The sequence below is a fragment of the Notamacropus eugenii genome, chromosome 1, assembly GCF_028372415.1.
Source record: "Notamacropus eugenii isolate mMacEug1 chromosome 1, mMacEug1.pri_v2, whole genome shotgun sequence".
Classification (NCBI taxonomy): Eukaryota; Metazoa; Chordata; class Mammalia; order Diprotodontia; family Macropodidae; genus Notamacropus; species Notamacropus eugenii.
Genome location: NC_092872.1, coordinates 652,658,917 through 652,670,996, shown reverse-complemented (window position 1 = coordinate 652,670,996; position 12,080 = coordinate 652,658,917). Strand labels below are relative to the sequence as shown.

At 35.1% G+C, this 12,080-nt stretch overlaps 1 protein-coding gene across 4 annotated transcripts in view; it reads right to left on the bottom strand.

Annotated features, from left to right (window-relative positions):
* The window catches only part of PSME4 (proteasome activator subunit 4), a 115,371-nt gene that overhangs the window by 2,964 nt on the left and 100,327 nt on the right, over positions 1–12,080 (bottom strand). For all 4 annotated transcript variants that reach the window (XM_072635572.1, XM_072635571.1, XM_072635573.1 and 1 more), the window contains 4 exons: positions 5,103–5,231; positions 4,030–4,185; positions 1,647–1,809; positions 13–146 (listed from right to left, as the gene is read on the bottom strand). In XM_072635572.1, the coding sequence (XP_072491673.1) occupies positions 13–146; positions 1,647–1,809; positions 4,030–4,185; positions 5,103–5,231 (582 nt within the window). The remainder of the gene's footprint in view (positions 1–12; positions 147–1,646; positions 1,810–4,029; positions 4,186–5,102; positions 5,232–12,080) is intronic.

Genomic DNA, 12,080 nt, shown 5'->3' with positions numbered 1-12,080 from the left:
TAAAAATATTACCTCAATAGGTTGGGGATCATTCAGGTGTGCACTGAGATTCATCAGAAGCTGTGGCATCCAGGTAGGGACATCATAAGGACTGGATAAAATACATGCACCAATTCCTAGCACTCCTGCATGGCGATTGACTAATTCTGAAAAGAAAGTGATCGGTTTTAAACTATTCTGTTTTTTTAAAAGACATGAATACACACCACTCAAATGGATGTACAAAGCTTGACGAATACAAGTCTGAGCTACAGCTGCTAAAGTAAATGCATTTAGATAGTTAATAGAGATTGGGATTTAGTGCTAGGAATATGGTGATCAGTGTTCATTAAAGCCAATCAGAAGAAATAACATTTCTGATCTTCAGGTACTATTTATATTAGCAGAGGCCTTGGAGCATGAAAAATGGAACCTAATCTTTAGGTCTTATTCAATCTACATAAATTATGTACATAGTCTAATGTGTTTTAGGATTTCTCTTACCTTCAGTTTTTTCTAAACAAAAACTAATTAGTCAATTGTCAACAAAATTGTGAAAGCCAAGCTGCTTCACTTTTCCTCAATAGTTCTTCCTATAATAACAGTATTACATAAGCATTACAGTATGGCATATTTAATCAAGCATACAGAGTGACAGGAGAAACTCATGGAGCCAAACAACTTGACAATGAAACTTAAAATTTCTAATGTAGCTTTTACCTTTTTTTTCTATTTTCATTCACATTTTAGCATTAATAGAATCACAGAATTTCAGGAAAGCTGGAAGGATAATTAGCAAAGTTCAACTCCTATCTGAAGCCTGAAACCCCTTTATAACGTTGCTAATGAAAGAGTTTTAGAGAAAGGAAAGTCCTCAGCAGTCACCTAGTCTAACTCATACCTGAAGGCAATTTCACCCATAACATACCCAACAATAGTCATCTAGCCTCCAGTTCAATATCTCCACGGAGTTGCCAAGCACAGGACCCATCACTCACTGAGGCAACCAATGTTCCTCTTGAATACCTCCAATGATGGGTAATATATAAATTTCTCATTGTTAGGAATGTGCATCCCTTTAATGTTTACATGTTGGTGCTACTTCCCTTTTCTGGGGGAAAACAAAATCCCTCTTCCATATGGTAATCTTTCAACTATCACGTTCTTAAATCTCTTCCTTTCCCTGTGATAAGGGTGGTAGCCCTGCTATGCAGTGCTCAGGTTAGACCAGACATTAAATATTATGTTCATTTCTGGTTGCCACATTTAGTAAAGCATCATTATAATCAAGAAGAGGGCAACCAAGATGATGATGAAACCAGGATTCATGTTACATGAGTAAAAAAAACAACATAAGAAAACAAGATACCTGTTTTCAAGGGTCAGAAGGCCTATTATGCAGAAGAGCAATTAGACTTAGTTTTTTTGGCTACAGGTAGGAAATATGGATGACAGTTAAAAAGAAGCAAATTTAGGTTTGATGTAAGAAAGAATAATTAGAGCTATCTTGAAATAGAATAGGCTGCCTCAAGAAACAGAGGTGTTCCAGCAAGATGATCACTTGTCAGATATGAGGTAAAAGATACTCTGGTCCTTGGTAAGTTGGACCAAGTGGCTCCCTGTGTTTCCTTTCAGATCTGAAATTCTATGAAATCATGTGCTGTTACCGGCAGATGGAATGGTATCTCCTACAGTGCCAGGATCTCTCTTTCTTTTCTTAGGTAGTTTTGTCTTGCAAAGCTGCTCAAAGTGAATCTGCATAGGGCTATCCATGGTAAGGAAGCTACACTGAAGTAGCCCACTTAGGGTGGTAGCCGCCATTTCTCGAACCTATGAAAAGAGAGAATTATGTGTGCCAAGGTGAACTATCTTTCAAAACAAACAGGGAAGGTATGAGAAGCGAATTATTAAATAATTTTGTGAAAAAAAAAATTCTTACCAAAGTACAAGATTTCTTTTTGAGGGAGGATTCTAGCAGATGAGTGGGAGATATACAAGTGATACTAATCATGAAACCTAATGTATACCTTAAAGCTAAGTTTAAGACATTCTATATAACTTGTTAAAAGTTTTAAAATTGTTACAGAAATGCTAGAAATTAGTAGAAACATTGGCTTTTAGTAATAATTCAAAAATTACAAACTGACAATTTTCATCAGTCATTTAATTACAGCACATATTTAAGAGAATTAACCATTTTTTTTCTTGTCATTTGCATAGGCTACGGACTTTCAGTATTGGCTCATACATTTTTTTTTGTCAATCCCAAGGAATTTTAGGGTAAGATTCAGTTTTAAATAATTAAACACCCGGAACTTCCAGAAGAGAAAGGTTCTTAATGGTATCATCTCATACTTAATTATGAAACGCTTTAGTCTTCTGTTAAGAATTCACTGCAGCATATTAATGATAAGAGGAGCATTTATAATTAGGCATTTAGACATGGTATTTAACATTCTGTGCAAATACAAAATGATAAGCTTTCAATAAATGTGATGGCACATATTTAGCAAAAGACACTTTATAAGTAGTTGAACACAATGGTCTCATACTCTATGAAACAGAGGTTAAATTTAAATCAAGTGTGTTAACAATGAGTGCTTGAGGTTTCCATCTATTTTCATGTCCATTATTAAAATAGTTATTAAATCATGGTTATTATTAAAATGTGAACAACTTTATATTAATTGCTATAAAAAGCATAAGCTGAAACCTAACAGAATTGTGACTAGCAACTTTTGAATAATCAAGGGTTACTAAATGATGGAAAAAGTGCTAATACAAATCCCAAAATTGGAGAGAAAGAAACTGGAACACAAAATGAGCAAACTAATGAGCTGCAGTAATTTCCATCCAGTTCCTAATATTAGACTCCATGTTTCAGTGGTGTTGAATTAATACCCAATTAATTACAAGGCTTTGCTCCAAAGAGCACCTAGAAAAAAGTTCATAAAATTAGAGGCTAATTATATACCAATGCCACACTAAGTGCTGGGCTTTGTTACCTGCCTCCTCTTTACATTAAAACTCAAGGAAAATTTGGGGATAATTCAAAGGGGGAAATTATTCATTGTAACACTTCTCCCCCCTCCCCAACAGGTTTTTGGAAAATGTTCTGGTTTTGCATAAAACAAAAACAAAGGCCACAGTTTTGCTTCTTCTGACTGGACTATCTGAACCTAGGTAGCCAAAATGAAACAATCATCAGGTCATTTCCACAAGGAAATCTTAAGATAATTAAATTTGCTGTTAAATTTACCATTTTAAAACTTAAAGTGGTAACAACTTTCGCTCTCTTTTTTATAAATCTACAGAAATTAATTTTAGCAAGTCAATACTGAGAGATGTTAAGTTAAAACTTAACTTTGATATATGATTTCTCCATGTTAATTTAACTAATGCAGAAAGAATTTGTGCCAAAAAACTTATTGTGAGAGCTGATATCAGGCATACTACCACTATTTGGCAGTATAGGAAAGGTTTTATTACTTTCGTGATCTTTGTGATCTTTGTTTTTGTTAAGAGTTTCTAAAGAGATCTCTTAAAAAAGAAAACCATAAAATATCTAAGAAGAATACAATCCTATGAACAACTTGGTCTTAAATTTGGTCCTAAAATTTCAGACATTTTTAAAGTCCTTTCACCTTATCATTTGATACAGCAACCTAGAATAGATTATTTTCCTCAATTAGATGAAGAAACTTGGGTTCAGAGAAATTAAGTAATCTGCCAAAGGTCATGAGTCATTGTTGAGTCCAAGACAAGAGCCCATGAATTTTTATTTCCACTCTGATTTTCATGTAGAAATACAGAAAATTTTAATTGAGGTATCCAAACTATTCCTCATTAAAAGGCAATCGCAAATGATAAATTTTAAACTTGAAAATAGGACATAGTAACTCTTAACCTGAAAGAGTTGTGAGAAGAAGGGACTGTCCCAAATCCATAAAGTATACTAAATTTGCTGACTGCCGTTGCTTTTATTATCCTTTGTAAAAATGTTACTATATGTTTTATTTAATTAGAATGAAAGAAAAATTCTAATTTTACCTCTAGCTGTTCATCTTCCAACAAACCTATAACAAGCCATCTGATGTCTTTAACTGCTTCCTCGTTGTTTAGGAAAGTAAAGAGATTATAGAATACCATAGTTTGGAGGTAGGTCAGTACTGTGTATCTAGCATGCCAAGAACTGCTTCTTGCTGTCTGTTAAAAAAAAACAAACAAATACTTCATATGAAAAACAAAAGTTTAAAAAAAACACTACTGATTTATCAGGTGGCACTGTATTCTAACCCAATGTGATTTGCTTTTCATGAGTTTAAGCAGCTCAGTGTGGTTTGCCTATTTACTTTTAAGCAAGAACTTCAATAATCTAGTCTTTAAAAATATTCGGTGACTAGGTGAAACATCAGGGAAGGAATGATAGGAGGCAGTGGGAAATGGTGGTTATCAGCTGGGTTTGGGGGCAGAAAGGGCAAAGTGGTAGGAAAACCACTGCATTTGGAATGGAGATGAGACATAGATACATAATAATTCTGTCAGGACACTTACTAACCATGGACAAGTTACTACTTCTCGAGTTTCCTCATTAGCAAAATGGAGAGACTACAGCTATAGTAATCTCTTTATAGGGTTGCTGTAAAGATCAAATGAGAAAATGCATACATCTCACAACACTTAAGGAATTAAAAAAAAAACCTTTTCATCAGTGAATTCCAAAGTGTGGTGTCAGTGGACTTCAGAAGACACCTTGTAATATTAATGTTCTTTGGGTTTTTGTGACATTGCCTTTCTTGGGTTCTTCTACCTGTTTCACTATTCCTTCTTAGTCTCCTTTGCTAGATTTATTCCATAGCAAGCTCTCTAACTTGGGAGGGTATTTCCCAAGGTTCTGTCCAAAGCCTTCTTCTCTTCTCTTCTCATTTCTCACTTCAGTGGTTTCAATTCTCATTTCTATGCAAATGACTCTCTCATCTACATATATTCAGCCCTAGTCCCTCCTGAGATGTAGTCCCATAACACAAACTGCCTATTCAACATTTTCAACAGGATGTTCCACAAGCACCACAAATTCCACATGCTCCAAACAATTCATTCTTCTTAGTTCAGTCATCACTTACTTGTTTTAGCACCTGAAGCACCAAAGGCACTTGTTGAGGGTAAAGCAACCCCTGAGACATTAATGATAGACACAATTTTGCATCTCTTTTTAATTCATCATAACTATTGTCATTTTCAACAGGAGCAATCTAAGAAATAAAAATTGTCAAAAGTTAGAAAGCATTTGTTGCTGAGTAGCAATACACTCTAAATAAAATTTTTTTAAAAATCAGTAAGTACACTGACATTTTAAGAGTTGCAGAAAAGATGATATAGATGGGTTGAGATCTGTATCCTTGGAGCCATCAAAATATGTGTTAACACAGGATGACTAAATCTGACACAATTATTGACTGTTTTTTCCTTCTCTGTTTCTGTGGTTTCATCGATATAAGGAACCCTTAGGAGAAAACTCTTCCGCTGAAGTGTCCTTTTTACCTTTGTATTCTTAGCTCCTACCACAAAGAAATTCGGCTTGTTGATTGATTGATCAGTAACTATTTAGAGATTTAAACTTCAGAGTTTCTTGAAATACTGAGGTGACTTGGTCAAAAATTCAGCAAGCCAATATGGATCAAAGACAGGTTTGAATCACAATAGCCTGCAGCTCTTAGTTACCATACCAGTGTTGTCTCTGATGACCTAAATTAGGTACATTAGTTTTTAATGAGAATGTGAACCTTGGTTGCTGGTATAAAATTTACTGTTGCACTTTCTATGAAAGATTAAAATTATAAACAAGACAACAGGGTAAATAAATAAACCTTTCCAGGAATTAAGAAGCATTTTGGCATGTCAAGCCCATTATAATAAGGATCCCATTCAATCTACCTTTTCATATTTGCTTCATATTACTTCCACATTTATGAATTTTATGTTTCAGCCAAACTGACCTACTTGTTGTTCCTCTCCCTGGTATACCTTTGGCAAAGGCCATATCCCTCATATCTGGAATGCAGTCCCTCTCTCCTTACCTCTAGCTCTTAGAATTCTTGGATTCAGATTAGGTGATAGGAAACCCTTCACTGTTACCTGCAGTCATCAATGCTTTTATTTTTCTCAAAATACCTTATAGTCACATATCTATGTATGTTTGCCCCCCAGTTAAATGTAAGCTCCTTGAAGGTAGGCATTTTTTTAACTCTAATGCCTTAAACTCTAATGCAATGCCTTGCAAATATATGGGTTAAATAAATGCTTGTTTTAAATGAAATGAATTTTGTTATTAACTGGTCCACCTTCTCCTCTCCTCCCAGGTGGCCTTTCCTATAAGACTATCTCCCATCCATACTAACTGAATATTTATTCAATTAAAGTTCTACCAATACTATTACAATTTGTTTGTGTTACTGAAGACACTTAGTAAAAATTTAAATTATATTTCCAGAGAATCACAGAATTAAAGTAGTTGATGGGACTGAGGTCAATCTTGTCCAGTTCTTTCCCCCAACCTTCCTCCCAACACCCTTTTAAAACAGGTGAAGGAAACTAATCTTTAATATCTTGCAATTCTGATTCTAATCCTCATCAAAGTCTGGTCACCTTCCCAGAATTAGTTTGATTAGTTTACTGTCTCATTTTTCATTTTATTTCATCTACAGATATAATGAAGACAAAATGAAGTTAAAAACTATGATACCAACTCAGACCCTATGAATTAGGGCTAAGGGGAGTTCTATTCTTTTATTCTTCCATTCAAACTACAAAATGAAAGATGAATGGAAAAACCCTCTAATGGTCTCATCTGGACTATTATAATAGCCTTTTATTTGATCTCTTACTACTTCATCATCCATGGAGCTGCCAAAGTACTCTTCCTAGTCTGATCATATTAATCCCTCTATTCCATAATTGCCACTGGCTTATTTTCTCTAAGATCAAATATAACCTCCTATCTGGCATGTGAAGCTCTTCCAAAGCTAGCCCCTTTTTCCTTTTTTAATACTCTTCCACATTACTCTTTATACACTCTATAGCTCCCTCTCCTGTTTCCATGTCTTTCCACTGACTATCCACCATGCTTTGAATGAATTCCTTCCTCACCCCTGACTTTTACAATCCATTGCTTTCTTCAACTCAAATAACACCTTCCACATAAACCCTTTTATGACACTCTTGTTGCTAGTTTCTTCCCACCTAAACAACTTTTTACTCATTTTGTACAAATTCTCTACACACTTACATACATACGTATTGTTCCCCCGTTATAATTTAAGCTCCTTATTCCCCAAGAGTGACTACACTGAATATAGCCTTTTACATAGGATGGTTCTGTAGGAGAAAGTGAGGCTAGTGACTTTGCACAACCCTGCCACACTTAAATCCAATTCACTTGCAGGTCAAGACATCACCTTCCTGATGTCATTGGTCCTGAAGGACAAATAACAACAACCACTACCACCATTATGAGGCCTATACTTCAGAGTTCAGAGAAAAAAAGACCCATAGGTACAAAATATTTAGAGTAATTCTTTTATTATAGCACAGAACTGGAAACTGAGGTGGTGTCCATCAATTAGGGAATGGAATAAATATTATGGTATATGAATGCAAAGAAACCTTATTGGCCTATCAGAAATGATAACAGGCTTATAAAAAAGTAAAGAAAGTTATTAACAGGCATTTAAAAATGCAGAGAAAATAAGGTGAAAAGGAAACACAGATAAGCATGCTAGCTTTGAGAGTTACAAGTTCAATTTATTGTATACTTTAAAAAGGAAAAGAAGCAAAGGGAGACTTGCAATTTCATGTAAAATCTTCCTTTATTCTACTTCGTATATGCTCATCTTACTTGGAGATTTCATTGAGAATTTTCCTGGTCTACCTCCTCCTCTCCTTGCAGGTGGCCTTTCCTATAAGACTATCTTCCCTCCAAACTTATTTTCTATCTATCTATACACAGATACATACAAACATAGTTACCTGCATGTCACGTTCCACATGTGAATGTGAACTCAAGGGGAGAAACTGTTTGCCTTTTTTTTGTATTCCTAGCACTTACTGTAGTATTTACCTTAATAAATGTTTGAAATTAACAAGTTTAAAGGCCTGTGGATTGATCTATTCCTTCAAATTTATTTATTTATTTAGTAGCCTCTTCTTTTGATCATGGCTTTCAGGTAGTCCAATAATTTCTAAATTATCTCTCCTAGATGTATTTTCCAGATCAGTTGTTTTTCCAATGAGATATTTTACATTGTCTGTCATTTTTTCATTCTTTTGGTTTTGTTTTATAATTTCTTGATTTTTCATTGTCAGTAGCTTTCATCTACTCCATTCTAATCTTTAAGGAATTATTTTCTTCAGTGAGCTTTTGGACTTCCTTTTTCATTTGGCTGATTCTGCTTTTTAAGGCATTCTTCTCCTCACTGGCTTTTTGGATCTCTTTTGTCATTTGGGATAGTCTATTTTTTACAACGTTATTTTCTTCAGCATCTTTTTGCATCCCCTTTAGCAAACAGTTGACTCATTTTTCATTATTTTCTTGCATCACTCTCATTTCTCTTCACAGTTTTTCCTCTACTTCTCTTACTTGACTTTCAAAATCTTTTCTGAGCTCTTCTGTGGTCTGAAACCAATTCATATTTCTTTTTGGAGGCTTGGGATATAGGAGTCTTAACTTTGCTGTCTCCTTCTGGTATGTTTTGATCTTCCTCGTCACCAAAATAAGATTCTATAGGCTGATTTTTTTTTCCTGTTTTTGCTCATTTCCTCAGCCAATTACTTGACTTTTGAGCTCTTTGTCAAGGTAGTTCTCTACTTCCAGTGAGGGTGGGGGTGGGTGAACTGTCAATCACTTTATCCTCACAATGTGTGGGCCTAGAGCTCCAGAAACAGCCATTGCTGCAGCCCCTGCTGCTGTGGCTGCCACAGACTCTTCTGTCCCTGCTGCTGCCATAGGGCTGGACAGTTTCATTCTCTCACATGGGTCTGACAGGCTTTTTTCCACTGACCTTCCAAGTTGTCCTTGGCGTTTTGGGGTTGTGATGTCTGCAAACCACCACAGGTGCCAGTGATTCAGTCCCCCTGAGGCCTACTCAGATCCTCTCTGTGACAGTGCAGCCCATACTGAACTGCACCGTGTTCCCAGCCCATGGTGAGAAGATGCTTCCCATCAATCTTCCAGTCTGTCTTGGGCTGGACATTTGCTTCATTCCATCATTCTGTGGGTTCTGCAGCTCCAGAATTTGTTTAGAGTCATTTTTTACAGATATTTGACTGGGTTTTCAGGGAGAGCTCTAGCAAGTCCCTGCTTTTACTCTGCCATCTTGGTTCCACCCTCTTTTATTTTGTGATCTTAAAGTCTTATAAAAATCATGGAATTACCTAAAACCACTCACTCTAACGTGATAGACTAGAAATAACACACTGTTGTCACAACATATTAATATTAAACTCAATAAAATTTTAAATTTCACTGGTCTTCATAATTTAATCTATACTATACAAAAGAATATATTATTACATATTCATATGTTGTCTAAAACAGTACTTCCCTCAAAGTCTTAGTTATCACATTTCTGATTCTTTATGGCTAGAATACTATAGATCAATATGCCCATCTTACAGTATTCTAATTTGCTCAACAATTTTTAGACTGAATATAAATTCAGAATAGCTGTTGATAATGATATTCTTATATAAATTCCATTCCTGTGTAATTTAAAATTTTCTTTCCATTTTCTTTTCTTTTCCCTACATATGTAATTTTATTAAGTTATACACAATATCCTGACTGTCTACTATGTGGAAGGCACTGTAATAGGTGATATAAGGGATATGTAAAATATTATTATTATATAACATTATAAGATATTGCTAAATATTCCTTATGAAACTTCCATTGTATTTGTGGTGAAAAGACACATATAAAAAAGATAATATTATAAGGTAGAATGTTTAAGTACAATGAGATTCTTAGGAGGATTAGATACCTGGACTGCATCTCTAAAAGACATCTTTTAACTTAAGATGCTATTATTATTCTAAGAAGGAGAGTTCTAAAAAATTTCAGAGGAAGAAAATATAACTTCCAACTTTGTTTCAGCATATTAGTAAAGTGAGGAAAGAATGAGATGAGAAGAAATGAATGCTAGAATAAAAAAAAGCTATTTGGGAGAGATTCCATCTGAGCTGGGTCTTGAAGGATTTTGAGACCTCCTGAAGAAGACAGCATAACCAAAAAATTACTGAGGCAGGGAAATGTGTTTAAGGAAAGTCAAGGAAGCTAGTGTTTGCCTATGGCGTAGAGTGAGTAGATATGGAGACTATTCCTTGCTGAAGGACAGTAAGAGGAAACAATTTAAAGTGCAGATTATTTCTAGTTTAGAATAGCCTAAGTTACTCATTTAGGTGGTCCTAATGAACCAAATCTATATATCACTTGGTTTTCCATTTCTAGAAAATAAATATAACTGTTAACAGCAAGATTGGGATCTTTTTCATCTCCCAGAGCCCCAAACATCTATTCTCTCCCTAGTTTCTCAAAAAGTAAGAGAGCTATCAGTCATTGGTGTGGCAATCTTCCAGCAAAGGAGGTCATCAGTAAAAAACAAAACGGTTTTTAATAATAAATAAGTATCTGGACAAAATATTTGTTGTTGAGAAACACAAACAAGGACAATTAGATCTAAACAGTCTCCTCAACTAACAAAAAAAGTCTGATTTCTGAAAGACCTAAAGTGTCAATCTATACTCAAGTGTCAAAAAGACAAAAGTATCAAAAACTACAGAGATATCAAGGAGGACCATCATGTTGAGCAGTAATGAGATCACTGGCAAGCTTTAAAAGAGCAATTTTGGTACAATGATGGGGTGTCAAGCAGATGATAAGGGGTTGAGAGGTGAGTATAGGTAAGGAAAGTATAGACAGCAAGTATAGATTCCTCTTTTTAGAAGTTTGTTAGTGAAAGGAAGAAAACAGGGGGTGGGAGAAGTTGAGAGAGAATGAGGGGTATATAAACTTCAGGATATTATAAGGCTAAGCATGCTGCTGTTTTGGACAATTCAGGTTCCACCTAGCCTCATGTGTTTATAATTGTGGTTCAACAAATCAAGTCTATTTATTTATATTTGTGATTTTTTAATTAGGTTTTTAGACAGTATAGTATTATTAAACAGTAGAGTATGAAAGGCAGTATGACATAGTGGATAGAGAGTCAGCTGCTTAGTCAGGTAGACCTGGATCAGGAATTTCATTTCTGACACATAATGGCTGCAGGACACTAGGCAAATCACTTAAATCTCATTACAACCCATGCAACCCTATAAGGCTCTTAAGCTGCAGAAGAGTTGCCAATATGCATTGGTAGAGGCAGTTTACTTCACTACACCAACAAACTTAAATTAGAACAAAAAAGGCAGTGGAAGCTACAGAGATAATTTCTTTCAGCAACAATTCTTGAGTTATACAAGGATAGAAACGTGGTTTTGGTTTCAGTATCATCATGTATTGAACTACTACAATTCATCTATCATAGTGAACTGATAGATTAGATGAGAAGTCACTGTGCAACCAAAGATATTTTCTTTGGATATTTATTTTATAGTTTCAAGCATTAAATTTTCATAGATACTAAGATTATGATTTTAATCTTTAGTGGTTATAAGGCAAGTCTGACTCAGAAAATGGCTTCTCATCAAATTACTAGCAATTTTCTTTTAGAAATCCTTTACCCGTTCAGTAACTGGGGAAAAAATAAAATACCATTCGAAGAGAGAAAAAGAAATCCTTTGCCTAACCAACTGAAATAGCTCAGAAACTGGCTATTCATCATTAGTGAATAACCAATCTCTTATGATAGCACAGTTTGATGTAGGCTCAGGATTATTCTTTTATTCTGTAGGTGTTTGATTCTAACAGATACTCTTCTGCTCAATGTGCCCAACATTTCTTGGCATTTTTTCATCTACTACTATCACAGGTTCTGTCAGCAGATACATCATCCTATCATCATCCATCTCCAATCCCACAGGAGGTGGGCTGGAAGGGAAGGGAC